Raw genomic sequence first — 17071 nt, 5'->3', positions numbered from 1 at the left:
ATGAATTCACATTGCATTAGTGCTTGGCCCCCTGGCCGAATGCCTTTCAGGAAAGTCAAGTCTCTCTTAATCTGTCTCACTGACAACCCACGTGTGCACACAAACTCACACGCATATGCACAAGTGTATGCATGTACACGCACACACACACACTCAGGTTCCAGGGAGATTTTTTTGCTCATTTTATTTATCAAACACTATAATCAGCAAGTGTGAGGTCTCCATCTTCTTTTCTGAAAAAGAAAGAATGTGATTTCCCCTTGAGGACACTGAGTCATCACAAACAGTAATGTTTATGATTCTCCTAACTCTCCTCTTTATGTAAAGCAGATAGGAAGATCCTCACCAAAGTAGTGAGGGAGTCCAGAGCACGCCACACTGACTGTTGAATCTTGCCATGTAGCCTGGCGGTACAAACTCTTTTCCAGGATCCAGAGACACTAGTGGGTATATTTCTATCACATGTGATTTATGAAGTTATAAAAGACATTATCGGTGCAACTGTACCCAACATATGGCAAAGCTACAAAACAAACCTATTTTATGACCGTCCTTAATATGGTTGATTTTGCTGAAAACCAGGACACAAATGCTGGGTCAGATCTGAATGTGCACTATTTGATCAAGTACTTACAGACAATACTGCCTGAGGTCGATTACTTGACACATACCCACTGTGTGTCTAGCATGGATCACAACTTCTGAATTCGTGTCTCCACCTGTCATTAGCTAAAAGGTTTTGAGTATATAATTGGATCCTTAGATAACATGTTGAGGGCAATGCAATATTAAATGACAATAGCAAGCAGAGATCACTTTTACACGTATCCAGGCAAAACTACAAACAGAGACCCTCTTGTGGAGGCTCATATATGAATCTGTTAAGATGAACCCGAAGTTAATGCAGAAAGTAACTCTACCAACCACAGCTTTAAAAAATATGAGGATAAGCATTATAGGTATAGCTATAATTTTACAAAGTCAGTATGAAAAACACATTAATTCTAAAACACAGCTTCACGCTGTGCTAAGAAATGACACCAATGATTCTCTGTGGATCAAATGATATTTCTGTATTACTAAGTGAAGTTTGTAACAAAAGCACTTCACAAGGGCATGATGAGATGTAATGGTCTTTGCTTTGACATCGATGTCTGTTCGTGGCAATTGAACGTAAGGCCTCTCCCATGTGAAACTGCCACCAAATAAAAACTAAAAGGCAAGCTGGAAAGAAGGTTCAGCGGTTCAGAACACTGGCTGCTCTTCCAGAGCTCCTGAGTTTAATTCCCAGCAACCACATGGTTTTTATTGTCAATAAAAGGGGGGAAAAGTTCCAGTGATGTTATTCACAAATAGAAAAAAAATCTTAAAATTCATAAGGAGGCAACAAAAGATCCTGGGTAGCCAATGGCATCATGAACAAAACATACTCAATTTGAGATTATACCACAGAGCCCTAACAATGAAGATACGGAGCTGGCACAAAACAGAGACATAAATCAATAGAACAAACTAAGAACTCACATATAAGTCCATTTTATTTTGACAAAGACAGCAAAAATATACACCCAAGCTTCAATAAGTGACGCTGGGGAAACTATGTATCTACATAGAGAAAAATAACACTAGACTGCCCACAAAAACATCAACTCGAAACAGATCAAAGATTTTAACGTAAAACCTGAACCCCTTGGATGGCTGGAAGGTCTCATGCTTCTCCCTGCTACCCCTCCTATGAGGGAAGATCAGTCATCACCAAGGCTAGCTGTGATGCTCTTCTGCACATGGGCACAGGTGAACTCATGAAGATGTGGAACTCTGGCTTGGAGAATAGTCTGGTACAACCACCACCCTCTCTAAAAGCTCAGGAACCTTGTAGAAGAGGAGGCAGAAAGACTGTAAGTCAAGATGGGGGAAGGGATGTCAAGAGCCATTCTCTAGGCATGGCACAGCCATAGCAATCACAAACTCACAGCAAGCTACAGTCACCTGCATGAAGCCTGTACAAGACTGGCCCTGTCAACAGTCACTTGAGTATGGGAAAATGGCTCATGAGGTCCTACCCTTACTTCTCAACTGCTAGCTACTGATATCTTGTGAAGAGAGGAACCATTGTCTTCAGCTGTGCGCCCAATGTTCCAGCTCACCAGTCTACAATGGTGGGCTCCAAACTCATACAGACGGCCCTACCTTAAAAAGCCTTCCGTATCATTAGCAATTAGAGAACTGGAAATGAAAACTATCTGAGAGCCCATCTTACCCTAGTCAGATGGCTAAGATCAAGAAAACAACAACAAATACTGACAGGAATGAGGGGAAGAGGGAGCCCTCATTCACTGCTGGTAAGATTGAAAACTGGTTCGACCACTACGGATGTCAACCTGCAGAGTCTTCAAAAGCTCAAAGCAGACAGACCATATGAGCCAGCTATAGCACTCCTTGGCACACACCCAAAGACTTGGTATCCTACTGTACAGACACTGGTTAGCCAAGTTCACTAGGTGCTCCGTTCACAACAGCTAGGAAATGGAAACAGCTTAGATGTCTATAATTGATGAGTGGCTAATAAAAATGTGGTGTGTGTGTGTATAATGAAATTTTATTCAGTTGCCAAGAAAAGTGAAATTATAAGATTTACAGGTGGATGAATGAAACCAGACGTGACTCACGGCTGACTAGCTGGACTTGAGGCCTGCTCAACAGCAGGTAATTCATGCCTAGGATTAAACCCACCCAACTAGCCGCTACTGTAGACACTAAAGACCCTAGAGCAGACACCACTACTGCCATTTTCATAAACCAATATGGTGTATAACTTTATTATAAGTACTTATCCTTATACCTACAGATAACTATAGCTCTCACCCCCTCAACAAAGAAGCTTGTTTTTGCAGTGGACAGAGATCAGGACAGAAATACACTACTGGTCAATGTAGAGAAGAGGTGACAATAGGGTGTCCTGTGGAACATCTACAGTGCAATGCTTACCCCTAGGCTCAGGGAACATCACAGAAGGGGGGCAGAGAGGTTATTAGGAGCCAGAGGACCAGATGCTTGAGGCTATGTAGTGTCATGCAGACATGGTAAGGATTCTGCACCCATGAAATCTCAACGATACAGTTTGCTAAACAAGACCTGCACAGTAACAAACAAGTCAGCATGCCAACGCAGGCAGGGGAAATTTCATACGGCCTCACCCCTAGATGAGGAGCTACAGGCAATGGTTTCTGAGAGAGGAAGAATCAATCTTCTTCAGGTACAAATCACCTAAAAGTTTTCCAATCCCAACCAGTTGTCGCATGAGAACAACACCAGCTGGACTCAGCAGATTTGGGGTGCTGTTTTGGGATGCTGTTTTGTTTGCTTGGTGTGGTTGTGTAATTATAAAAGAAGTCATTAATTTGAGATGGAGTAGGCGACATGATAGGAGTTGGAGTTGAGAGAGGAAGAGATGAAAATTATGTAAATACAGCATTCACGTAGTCTCCAAAAATCCTTTAAATTGAGAAATGAAATGAAATGGTAACAAATGCTGGAAGGATGTGGAGAAGGGGAATCCTTATTCACTGTTGGCAGGAATGTAAACTTGTGTAGCCGCTATGGAAATCAGGGTGGAAGTTTCTCAAAAGCTAAAAACAGAGCTACCATATGACTCAGCCACACCACTCCTGAGGATGCGCCCGAAGGATTCCACTTCCTACTACAGACACTTTCACATCCATGTTCACTGCTGCTCTGCTCAAAATAGATGTGAGACGGAATCCAACTGCATGTCACCAACTGATGAGAGGACAATGGATAAGTGCACGTAAAACCAAATTAGGAAATCTGCAGGAGCAATATTATACTGAGTGAGGTAACCCAGCTCAGAAAGACAAACTCCATGTTTTCACTCAGAAGCAGATCCTAGCTTTCAAATTTTAGATGTGTATGTTTACGTTGGAGTGACTTCAGAGGCCAGGGAGTTAGAAAGGGACGACTGTTGGGGATTGGCGGGAGGGGACAGTAGATCACACGTGACAGGCACGCACAGGGGAGGAGCAGTGACACAGGAAATGGCGCAGTGGTACAGGCACGGGAGCAGCGGAAGAAGAGAGGTTAGAGAGTTAGTCAAAACTAAGGATGTGTGGAAAACTCACATAGAAACCTATTTCGTGAACTAACTTAAAAACACAGTTTAAAGCCAATTGTGGTGAGTTTGAAGCCAGCTTGTTCTACACAGTAAGTTCCAGGACAGCCACAGCTATATAGTGAGATCCTGTCTAAAATGCAAACAAAAAAATTACAACTTACAAAGTTTGAATGGAGATATCCAGCATGTGTAGATAGTGCCTCTCCCAAAGCAATGTGTACCAGTGCCTGGTATAAGATACTTCCCTATAGAGTATTGGTCGTGCAGTGTGTGCCAGTGCCTGGTATAAGATACTTCCCTATAGAGTATTGGTCGTGCAGTGTGTGCCAGTGCCTGGTATAAGATACTTCCCTATAGAGTATTGGTCGTGGATGCCCAAGAGGTCCCCCAAACAATCCAGGTTACTGCCAGTGCTCTTGGTTGCCCTAGAACCTGATGGTGAAGCCGTATTGCTAAAGACACTATACATCTTGGTTACAGGACATATAAAAATCACACTGGAAATATTATGGAGGCTTCATCCATGCTAGATAGCCCTCATCATGCCATAAGGCTCCACGTAGGCTGCTGGCAGAGAAAAGCCATCAATGGTCTTACCCAGCAGTAAAACCTGTGTATTAAAATACTGGCCTGCCAGGCAAGATGTGCCCACTTATACGATAATGGCATGACCATTATGGTGTAACCAACCACGTGTGACTGAATTAGAGACCTTGGGAGAGAATGCATATCTGGTACTGTGTGATGGTTCCTTTTCAGCTTGGTAGAATATAGCATCATCTGGGAGATGGGCCTCTGGACATGCCCACTGGAGATTATTTTAATTACATTAACTGATGTAGAAAGACCCATCATAACTGTGAGTGGGGTCATTGTTAGGATAGCAGATTCTGGCCTATATAAAATTGAGAAAGAGAGATGAATACAACGTGTAATTTAAACAGCAGTTTCCACTCCCAGTTCCTTTGACTTCCTGCCATGATGTACCACGCCTTAAACTATGAGATGAAATAAATTCTTCCTGTCTCCAGGTACTTTTTGTATTAGTTACTTTTCTGTTGCTGTGAGAAAGCCCCATGACCAAGGCAACTCATAATAGAAAGCATTTAATCGGGCATATGGTCCCAGCGGGTTCCAGTCTCCGATAATTGAACAGAAGCATGGTGGCAGGAAGAGATCAGAGACCACACCTCAAACCACAAACAGAAAGTAAGGAGAGCTAACTCAAAGCCCAGTGACATACTTCCTCCGGCAAGGCCACACCCAATCCTCCCAGACAGTCACCAAACTGGGGACAAAGTATTCATATACCTATGACTTATGGGTGACATCTCATTCAAACCACCATGCTCTGTCAAGGGTATTTTACCACATCATTATATTACAAACCTGGTCAGAGGTACTGAGGTCACAGGCCCTGACTTCTGTTGTTTCACTAAACAGACACACTATCAAACCACCTGCAAAGTATTTATGTTTACGCCACTGTTCTCAGCACTGCTAGGTTTGCACTGTTCGCAGTGGGAGAGTTAACACAGACTCGCACAGCAAGACTTCAGCAAGTGTAGATAAGCATTCTGTTTTATGCTGTTGGTGGGGTGGACACACCAGGCTGATGTAAGGACACCTACCAGCTTTTCCACGCTCCAACAACCCTAAAGAGACTCACCCAGAATATCAGTCCACATCTCTCACTGGAGACCTGATCTCTCTTTCTTCTTCAACCACCAGACAAGGTCCAGCAGGACCTTCAGTCTGCAGAAGGTGACTGTTCTACCTAACTGCCCTCTTCTCCTCTGGCCTACGTTTCACTATCACCCCCTTGAATATATTCCCTGGAGCTACGGTTATGGCTATGATAGAGCTATCCTTTAGAAGAAGCAACCAGGCATTGCCAGGGGAGATGAGAAAACATGAGATTCCCTAGAGTTAGTGGTGTGGATGTGGGAAAGGAGAACTAGAATAACATAAAATCTACAATGCTAACCGGCTAACAAAGAACATTTGCGCTAAAGGTTAACAGCAAAATACTCTAACCACTCTTTCTCTCTGTATAGGACATTGATAACTAGAGATTCAATTACATCTAAATTTTGCAAATTGCGATGCCTGAAGACCAGGCCTCCACCCTTTAGGTAGCATACAGTCTCCCCGAGACCATCCCAAAAATTACACCCAACCCTACCTACGTCTCCATTTTCCACCTTCTGTGGAGCCAGTCTTTCTTTAGATATGCTAATATCATCTTAGGTGACATTGAGTCCCACTCTGATGCTTTCAACCTCAAAGAAACAGACATTTTCTGAGCTGTATTCTGCAGGAAACCGAGCTCATCTCTTATGTGACTTTAGGAAGCCAACTCTGAGCTCTGCTAGTGGCACCTACATCATATCACGTACACCCACTCAGCCCCTCCTGTCACCATCTCGTCACTTTCTCTTTCATAACCCTTCACTTGAATTTTATTCTCCGAATCCAGTGGCCTGTGCAGCTCTCGATCTTCTGGAGTTCATTACTGTAATTGGCTCTTGCCCATTTCTCAAACACCCTCTCGATGGCTGCCTCTAATGCGCCTGAGCTATTGGTTCTGCTCATTAACTCGAAATTTCTCTGTTTCGGCTCTGGGTCAAGATTCCAGCATCAGGCATACCTGAATCCATGTACGGGCACCAGTCGTGACTGGCAATATGCCCGTGGGGAAGCTACTGGACTTCAACAGGCCTTCTTTATCAACTTTAAAATGAACATAATGGCATTGATTGTCGAGAATATCCTCCGCACAGTTGGTTTAGTCTGTCACAAAATAATCAGCGAGCAAACCCAAACAATCACCTCGGTGTCCTAACAGCTGCTGGGACTCCTGCTGTCTTTTTGCCTTGAAAAATTCATCTCAAATTCCTTTGAGTAATACGTCAATATTTCCTGAAGTAATGAATCCAAGGCTAAATCTTTCTCTGGCAAAAGGAAAAAAAAAAAAAAGAAGAGGAGGAGGAGGAGGAGGAGGAGGAGGAGGAGGAGGAGGAGGAGGAGGAGGAAAAATCAAAGTGTAATCAGCAATATCTGAGGAACAACCTGATGAATACCGGTTTCATTTCAGTGTTCCTTCTTCCAGAACTCACTGCCCTTCAGCCCCTTCACCTCTACTTTGAAGATTTTTCTTCTCTAGATTCTCTGACAGTTTATCCTCGTGCATTGACTCTCAACAATGGTCTAAAGAGAAAGCCTAAGGGTTATTTTTATTCTTTGTGCTGTCTTCTTGTTCTTGGAGATAGCACACTTCACCACGGCTCCAACTGTAAACAAAAAACATCCAAACAATCTCTAGCCCAAAGCTCTCCTCTGAGTTCTCGGGCCCTGTATGCAACTGCTTACTGATGCTACCATGAGAGGACTAGGACCACATAAACTCCAATGAACCCGAACTGACTCTGTGGCCACCCTCCCCATCTCACTGGCTCTCCATCTATCCCAGCTGGAAAGGCCGGAAACCTGGAAGTTGTTCCTAACAAACACCCCGTTCCTTCCCCACACCAAGTCTACTCACACCCGTGAACTTCTCCTCAAACATCTCTCAAATTCACCCACCAACATCCATCTTTAATTTCCTCTTCCTTCTAAACGAATGTCACTCAAGGACAAAAGTCTACTTTCGAGAACCTTCATATGGTTTACTCTCTCCCACTTCTCTTCTGTGGCCAAGCCATGTCTTCTTCTTTTATTTTTTCCCTGAAAACCCTTCTTAGACACTTTCATCTGTTCATTTATTTAACTGAAAATCGTTCTTACTGGGAAAGGGTTAAGTAACACAGTAAGAGTCCTAGATTATATAACTAGTCATCCTCCAAACACAGTAATCACACAAGAATGCACCTATGAGTATATATTTACATGTCTTCTGTAAACACTACATATTTTCAGCCTTTCCTATTTTACACGGTTATGAACTTTACAGTTTTAACATCCATCATAAATACTGAACTTGCTTAATTGTTCTGATTCTCTTTCCCAAGTATGATGGGATATCTCTCATTTTTGCATTCTTAGCTTCAATGAACAAGCCAATGGTGTCCTCATCTATGCCATGTTTGACTTTAAAGGAATTATAAAAATCCATGGATCACACACCCTTAGACTCTGTTTAAAGGGTGGGATGAAGCAGTACTCATGTCTGCATTTCGTCTCTATGACATCTCATGAAGAGAAAATAAGTAACATAAATACACAGATTACAAGAATCATGCCAGAAAACAGGATTCTCAAATACGTTAACTGTCTCTACTCGAGAATAATTTTATTTTGGTTTTAAAAAAAGTACTAAGAGTTGATACCCAACCAAGTGAGGGGACAGACACGGAGCACCTGGCACTGTGAGTGCCACAGCTGCTCATGAATGCGACTCCTGAATCTCTGCCAGTGCAGGAAGCACAGAACAGGAGCGGGAGCCTGGCAGAGACTAGAAAGAAGAGATGAAGGTCTGGGGAGGTGGCAAAGTTCTTGCCGTGCAAGTGAGAAAACCCAAGTTCAAATCTGCAGACCCCACACAGAAGCCAAGCATGGAAGCCAGTGTCAGCAACCCCAGCGCTCCTACCCTGAGAGGAGGTGGACATAGAAGTGTCCCCAGAAGCCCACAGACCAGCCAGTGTGCAGACAGCAAAGGAACTTGTTCCCAGAAGCCCACAGACCAGCCAGTGTGCAGACAGCAAAGGGACTCTGACCCAAACAAGGTGAAAGGTGGACAGACCCTGGGAGACTCTCACACACACAAACACACAAGTGTATACAGACATAATATCACACACACACATACTTATACACACAGAGACACAACATACCCTCACTCACACACATATACACACAAACACTAAACACACCCTCACTCACACACAAACGCACATAGATGTACAAAGATATTACACACATGTATGTACACACAGCCACCAAACACACACATACCCTCACACACATATGTGTACAGACACAGACATCACACACACATTATACACTAACACCACACACACACACATACACACAGACACAGACACACACGGGATAAAAAGAAATCATAAAGAACTGCCAACATCGGTATACCTGATGGAAATACTTTCTTAAATTTGGATTATTTAAAATCGATCCCTGACCTCTTAAAAGAAAGCAGGAAGCATTTTGGAAACAATCTGAGTTGTCTGAGCCGAAACAGAGAAATTTCGAGTTAATGAGCAGAACCAATAGCTCAGGCGCATTAGAGGCAGCCATCGAGAAGGTGTTTGAGAAATGGGCAAGTGCCATTTACAGTAATGAACTCCAGAAGATCGAGAGCTGCACAGGCCACTGGATTCGGAGAATAAAATTCAAGTGAAGGGTTATGAAAGAGAAAGTGACGAGGATTGCGCATAGCTGGAGCACAGATCAAGAGGCGGCAGAAAAATCCCTGTGTTGGTGGACGGCAGCAATTTCATTGACCGAGTTCCCACTGACCCAGACAGACATTAACGACACAAGATGGATAACAGAGCATGAGGCAACTAGGTGACTACGGAGCAGCCTCGACGAGGGCTCCTTCCGAACTGCCATCAGCAGCTCCATCAGCAGGCTTCAGGACTCTGTGGCCTTCCCTCTGAAACTACATTATCGATAACTAGAGTGCAGATACAGGTGTTTACTACAGGCACAATGATAGGAACACAGGAGGAATGAGATACAGGCGTAAATACACAAAAACCATGCAATCCAATAATAGAGCCAAAACTAAAATCACAGTAGCCTAGAAAAATGGGCTAATCCCTAAGGTATCATCAGCACTTGTTTCCAAAGCCATGCATCCAGCTTTGAGAGGGACAATCTGGGGATTAATTACCACCAGTTTTAAAGCTTACTTGATGGCGTCAGCAGACAACAAGCTTAATCTGAGGGGGACAGCAGCAAGCCTGGTGTGATGGGGTCTGAGAAGGGCCAACAGGGTGCAGCTATGCAAAGGCAGAGCGGCACTCAAAGGTGAAAGGCGGCATTCTTGGTCCACACTGGCCAGAGCAGAACTCGGGTACTTCTCACCTAACATGAGCACACGTGTTCAGAACAAACAACCAGGATGGGTAGGTACGTGAGAACTATTCTAAAGAGGAAGGATGGACAGAATGGCGGTTCAGAAACAGCATAAAACAACAGCCTCAGTGGGAAACGGTGGCTGTCTCCACTAAGCCACTCAGTGAACATGAAGCTCAAAGCTGCTTCGGAAAAACCTACTTCCCTCGAGAATAGCCGGGAGGCAGAGGAAGAATGGCTTACGTGTGCAAGAAACTCTTAGTCTGCTCAAATGTGCATATCTGGAGTGCAGATCACGATGGTTTGAGAAGAATGAGACTGCTCTATAGGATTTAGGAAGAAGGGAGATAGCAAGAGGGTTCAGGGAGTTGAGGCATTTGCTTCAGGATTCCCCCAAATCCACAAAGTTGTCCTCAGACCTCCACACGTGCATCATGGCTCATATGCACTTGCGCACGCACACGATTTCATAAGGTACATGCAGGAACAGAGAAAAGGCTATGTAAGGAAGACTGTCGAGAACAAGTCTCAATAATGAGGAAAAATCGGTTTGACTAGACGTACACTTCCCAGGAGTCAACTCTACCTGGGAGGAATAGTGCTGAGGTAAGAAAGGCAAAGGCTGGGGCCATCTTAACTTCTTCCCATTCCGCAGTATGAACGGGATGCTCGTAGGAGGTGCTCCCCCCCCCCAATCGAATTCATCCATTTGTGTACTTTAGCACCCACATTTCCTATTCTGAAGCCACACTTGTGATAAAAAGCAGGAACTTTCTGTTTGGCCCCTTAGCAGAGGGAACAACAGCAAAACAAATGTTTGTTCTCTGTCCATGGACCTTGAATCTATAAGGGAAAAGAGCAAAGATTTTCTATCCTTTAATTCATAACTCAACTAAGATATTCAAATATTCTCAATGTAAATAAAGGTTTGTTGCATATTGCATCTCTTCTCGTGAGCCATTTGCTTCTGAATAACAGGAAAAATAAGTTTGATTGAAGATCACTTGGAAAATGTATCTTAAACACTTTAAAGCCCTCTAATCTAAGATTATGTGGAAACAGACTTCAGAAATGTTTCTAAAAAGAAATGATTCATCAGTGAGATTAAGCTAAATGCCGAAGTAATCAAATTGTGGAATTCTGATTAAATGGATACTCAAGTTTAATCTACTTAAAACTCGCAGGATAAACAGAAAGGGCCTGGTCTAGACTAGTTCTGGCTTGGCTCAAATACTGTAACTGGCTGTCTAAGGAGTTTGCTCTTCAAACTGTTCCTTTTAACTTCTTAGAAACCATTCTTCATACTTCGTCCTCAATCTAAATACAATAAATAAGATCACTTGGACTTCTATGGGCTCTTTCTGCTAAATAGCAGTCAGAAAGAAAAGGCAAGAAAGTGAAAGGGGCATGTCCGTGCCTACTCAAACCCCTGAAAAGGTTCCCTTGTCGATGGCAGTCGCTCTGGTGGCTTTACCACTTCTAAGCAAGTATGTAAAAGAAAAAGCAAAGAAAACCAAACCCAGGCTTCTCTGGGCCAGAGAGGTCCCCTTTTGTGACTACAGCTAGGCTCCCCCGGGATTTCCTCCCGTCGTCCCGGCACCGCCGGGCCGCAGGCGGGCGACCGCAGGCCGACGCGGTTCCACTTACAGTGACACCATCCCAGGTGACAGCACCAGTGCAGCTTGAAGCACTTGCCGTGGCTGTGCGTGGCACAGATGGACAGCCCGTCGCACGGCTGGAAGTCGGGTCGGCGGGCGGCGCAGCTCCGCGCCAGGGCCTGAGCCTCGTCCACTTTCTCGCTCTTCCAGCCGCGCTCGGGCGCCGCGGCTGCACTCATGTCTCCCGGAGCACCGGAGCCCGGGAGCGGAGCGGAGGCGCGGGGCAGGCAGGACGCGGGCGGGCTGCGGGCTGCAGGCGCGGCGGGCACCGGCTGGCGGAGAAGCCACCCCGGGAGGGCGCAGCGACTGGGCCCGGCCTGCCACCTCCCCGTGCCCAGGGTCCCTTCTCCTGAGCCCTCCTCCTAGCTCCCTCCTCCCTTCTTTCTCCTCTCCACCCTCCCTTCTCTCTCTTTCGTCCTCCCCGCTGCTCCCTCCTCTCTGCTCCCCCACCCCCTCGGGCCGCCACGCCTGCACGCGCACGCGCACTCTTAGGCTGCCGCGCCCCTCTGCGAGCCTAGCCCCCGCGAGTTGGTCTCACACGCCTCTTGAAGCGGAGGGAGGGCCGCGAGGACGGTCAACCGGGTCCCTACACACACACGCACACACACACACACACACACACACACACACGTCCCGCACGCGCCCACCCTCTCGTGGAGCGGGGGGGGGGGCGCTCTGGCTACAGCTGGCTTCTCCCGCAGCCTTTTGGCACAGAGTCCAGCCTGGTCCCGACACTCCCTCCCCGGCGTGCCACGGCGTCCTGCGGGGTCCGGGAGCCGCGGGGCAGCAGCGGGCGGTGACCCAAGACCCGAAACCTAGCGGGTTCTTCCCGGCGCCAGCCGCTCGGAACTAGTACTGGGCTAGGGGCGTCGGGCGACTGGGGTGGGAGGATGTGTTAGGTTTGTGTCCTGATATATATGGGATTGGGGCGGGGGTGTTCACTGAGTGGCTTGCAATGGCTATGTGTGGCCAGTGCGTACAGTCGAGTGGTGCGGAGAGGCACGGGGGAGGGGGAGTTAAGTGTGGACGCCACAATGTGTGAGCGCGATTAATTGCATGGGTTGAACATGGGTGTGTGTGTGGCGGTGTGGTGGGCTGGAATGGCGTAAAAAGCTTATGCATGGAGTGTATGTGTGGCGTTAACACGGACGTGGGCACACAAATGGGACTGCCCGGGGGCCCAGCCTGGTCAGTGGGTGTGGCTGCTCAGGCTGCAGCTTCCTCTTCCACCGTCCCAAATCCGCTTGTTTGTCTTCCCTCCTGAGCACAACTTGTATCAAATACGTTTTCCATGCTGGGGAGCAGCGCTGGGAATTGGCTCCCCCTTCAACCGGGGCCAGGATCCAGCCTGAAACACGGAAAGCAGGGAACGCCCTCCTTCTCAGCTTCCTTGCCAAATAATTCTCAGGTCCAGGAATTACCAAAGGTAATTGCCGAAGGTCGGGAACAGAACCTCTCGGCACAGATGCTGGACTGGGACGTGCTTATGTCCGTATCTCCTTTTCACTTTATTCTCTTCTGCTTAGCAATATCTAGGCTGGCTTTAAAGGAGATTCATCCTAAAGCCCTCAAAAATCTTTGCTGCCGTAAGCAACCTTTCATAATTTTTCCTTTTATTTAACCTTGGCTTAGGACGGGAAATCTAATTTGCATATGTCTGACTGCAGTGAAATCTTCACGTGTTGGGGATTGAGGGGGATCCAGATGGCAAAGGCTTTCTTCTAAGTCACAAACTCTGACTTCCCATTACCCTTACACTGAAACAGCATTAAACATAAGGTGTCATCGCATCACCTACTTCCCAGGTGTCCACCCCTTCAGTCCCAAAGCAGCTCCCCGCTGACTCATAGTATCCATGCATCCCTGCTGTTAATATAGCCGTCTCAGAATAACTTCAGCAAGTGAGGAAAAGCCAAAGGAACCCACCCCACATTATTGCTATATTATCTAATCATTTTTTTCTAAATTTTACGTATTGTGTGTGTGACTGTTTTGCCTACATGCATGTTTGTACACCAGCTGCACACCGTGCCCTCCAGGGCAGAAGAGTACACCAGATTCCCTGGGACTGAAGTTACAGGGGTTCGTTAGCTGCCATACCAATGCTGGGGACTGAACCCAGGTCCCCTGGAAGAGCAGCCAGTGCCCTTAACCTCTGAGCTTTGCTCTAAACACATAAAGCAGTTTTTTAAACAATGGGTATATTCATCTGTTTTAATCTATTTTTCTCTCCCAACATATAAACTTCCTCTAATACCAGGCATATCATACAAGGCCAAATAACAGGACCTTCCAGGAGGGCGTAGACAGCCTTTATTACAGACTGAAACACGAGATTCCATTCATTAGGAAGCATGCTGACACAATTTTTTTTAGCGCAATGGGACTATTCCTAGCCAAGCCGAGCATGCCCCAAAGACCTAAGATGTCAGACACCCATAGCCATCAAAGGTCAGTCTTGACAAGGCCTATGACTTCACTACTTGGCTGTCATACAACAGTTTGAATCTTCAGGTTCGAATGTGACAAGCTGAATGATTTGTTCTTGTCATGGTGTGCCTCTCTGTTTACTGTTAATGTAAGCCGTCTTTGGACACCAATCCTCTGAACACTTACAATCTGAATCTTTGCGAACAGGTTTTGGTTACCTAACCAAGCAACCAAGTATCGTGGTTATAAATAAGCTACCAGCGATCTGCTAGTCATATTAAACCAATCACAGGGCTGCCAGGGATTGGGGAGAGCAGCAGCTTCCAACACAGTGCAGCTAAACTGGGAACCGCCTGTCAGGAAGGAAAAAGTCTGTTCAGCACGGCCATTAGCACAGCTTGGACTCAGCATTTACTCCAGGGTCAAGGTAAGAGCAGCATCTTTAGACTCAGACGCAGTCACGCTTTCCTGAACCACTGCAGGTGCTCCCTAGAAGTCCCTCTCCCGAATTGTTTTCTATCTCTAGTAAAACGCTGACCAGAAGCAACTTGGGGCAAAAAGGGTTTACTTTATCTTAAACTTCCCTGTTACAGACTGCCGCTGAAGGAAGTCCTGAGTGGAACTGAAACAGAACCGTGGAGGGACAGTGCTCACTGGTTTGCGTCTCCACGCCTTGCCCAGCTTGCCTTCTTATACCACCAAAGACCATCTGCCCAGAGCAGAACTGCCCACATCGTTCATTAATCAAAAAAAAAAAAAAAATGCTCCCACAGACTTGCCTACCAGCCAATGTGACGGAGGCGTTTTCTCCATTGAGGGTCCCTCTCCTAATGACCTGAGCTTGTGTCAAGTTGACAAAAACCGACCAGCACAGTTCCTTTCTCATAGTACCTCAAACATTCACAACCAGAGACTAAATTCCTCCGGCCCCTCCCTCTAGGGTGCTGAAGAGAGACTGTCCTATAACAACTGTCCTTAGTTAGTTTCTGTTGCTGTGAAGAGACACCATGACCGCAGCAACTCTTCTAAGGAAAACTTTTAATCGGGGTGAATTACAGTTCAGAGGTTCAGTCCATTATCATCATGCTGGGGCATGTGGCGTGTAGTCAAACATGGTGCTGGAGAGTAGCTGAGGAAGTGCTCTGAGACACTGGGCATGACTTGAGCGTGTATGAGACCTCAAAGCCCGCCTCCAGAGTGACACACTTCCTCCCACAAGGCCACACCTACTCCAGCAACGCTACATACTCCAGTAGTGCCACTTCCTTTGGGGGCCATTTTCTTTCAAACCACCACAACAGCTGTTCACAAAGACCCTCTAAAGCAGTCTAGCAGGTACTGTTAATTCCCAGTGCCTGGATGGATGTGTCAGAGGCATAGGACAAATAGTGTTAAATGGACACATCCAAATGCTCACAGCTGTGCTGGAGATGTATTTCAGTGGTAGATGTGAAGAGAACTGAATTGGAACCCCAACACACAGGAGGGTGGGGTGGGGTGACGGATTTTCTAAAGTGTTTAGTAAGATAAAAGACCTGACTTTTAAATCCAGAATCCCCAGCATGAGCAGGTTGTTTTGAAGCCTGTAGAGATCAGGTAGGTACCTTGTCCTAAGTGACTCCATATCGTATAAAACAGTGGTTTTTCTCCAGGTCCTTTGAGCCAAGAGGCTCCATTGTACAAGCCACTTATGACCCCGTTTTGAGGAAGGAGGTGACTCCGCAGCTGGGCAGCCCAGTGTCTTTACCAGGGTGACCTGGGGCTGGGAGAGCATATGGACTGTGGTGGCTTGAATAAGAAGGGCCCCTCAGCCCCCAGATTTGAATGTTCAGTTTTCCATGGGTGGACTATTTAGGAAGGATGAGGAGGTGTGGCCTCGCTGGAGTGATGTTGGAGAAGCACATGTGTGTACTCCCTGCACAGACACATACATAAAAGTAAGAGGGACTTTAAAACAGAAATGAAACCAGCCTTAACCAGCCCATTTCTGGAAGCACTGGGAGGTTATGTCGCTAAAGAACACTCTAGAATACAATGACTCAGATTATAAATGAGGCAGCTGGTGAGGTCAACAGCCCACAGTCAGCACCTTACGGACACCCAGCGTCCCAAACCCTCAGATACAATTCAGTGCCTACAGAGTGCGGCCTAGCTGCCATGGTCTCGTTGGTCTAGCTTCCTCCTCTGGGGAGAAGGGAGTTCCCAAAGTTACATGACTCACAAGGTCTCACAACTGCAGTGAAGGGGAGACTCTCTGATCAACTCAGCTGACTGCAAGGTCTTCAGGGAGCTCCAGGGATGCAGCTTTTGTGACTCCTCACTTATACTGGGCTGGGCTTTTCGGTGACGCAGCTGCCTGTGAGGCACCCATACTCCAGCAAGGATGCCCCAGGAAACTCACTGGCTTGCTAAGCGACTTCTGCAGAATCCTTTCTCTAGTTAGTCCCGGGTGCTCTATCACCCCATCCCTGGGTGAGGAGATGCTATTCCCTGTATCCCCAGGGAAAGTGACACAGCACCCTAAGTTTGCTAGAGACAGTTTGAAGGGGCTACCTAAAGCAAGTCTAGGATTATAAAAGGTAATTGCTTATTGTAAGACCCAACCATGGTAAGTTTAATACGAAGTTCTTAACTTCCAATCATTATCACGTACCAGTGTAGGACCCAGCCAGGATAAGCTTAATGGAGGCCTGAGTCTCAGTAGTTCACCCTGAGACAATACCTGGAAGCAGGAAGGACCACAAACTGAGATTACCCAGGCACCACCCAAGAACAGACCATCCAAAGGAAATTCCTAATGTTCCAACCATTG

The 17071-nt window shown here is 46.3% G+C and overlaps 1 protein-coding gene across 1 annotated transcript in view; it reads right to left on the bottom strand.

Annotated features, from left to right (window-relative positions):
- Window positions 1–12223, bottom strand: part of C3H3orf70 (chromosome 3 C3orf70 homolog) — a 44344-nt gene extending 32121 nt beyond the window's left edge. Inside the window, exon 1 of the mRNA XM_057765588.1 lies at window positions 11819–12223. Within this exon, the coding sequence (XP_057621571.1) occupies window positions 11819–12008 (190 nt within the window). The 5' untranslated portion in view covers window positions 12009–12223. The remainder of the gene's footprint in view (window positions 1–11818) is intronic.
- Between the last annotated feature and the right edge of the window lie 4848 nt (window positions 12224–17071).

Source organism: Chionomys nivalis, chromosome 3, assembly GCF_950005125.1.
Source record: "Chionomys nivalis chromosome 3, mChiNiv1.1, whole genome shotgun sequence".
In the NCBI taxonomy this organism is placed as follows: domain Eukaryota; kingdom Metazoa; phylum Chordata; class Mammalia; order Rodentia; family Cricetidae; genus Chionomys; species Chionomys nivalis.
Note: the sequence above shows the minus strand (reverse complement) of the source record. Positions and strands in the feature narration are given on the sequence as shown.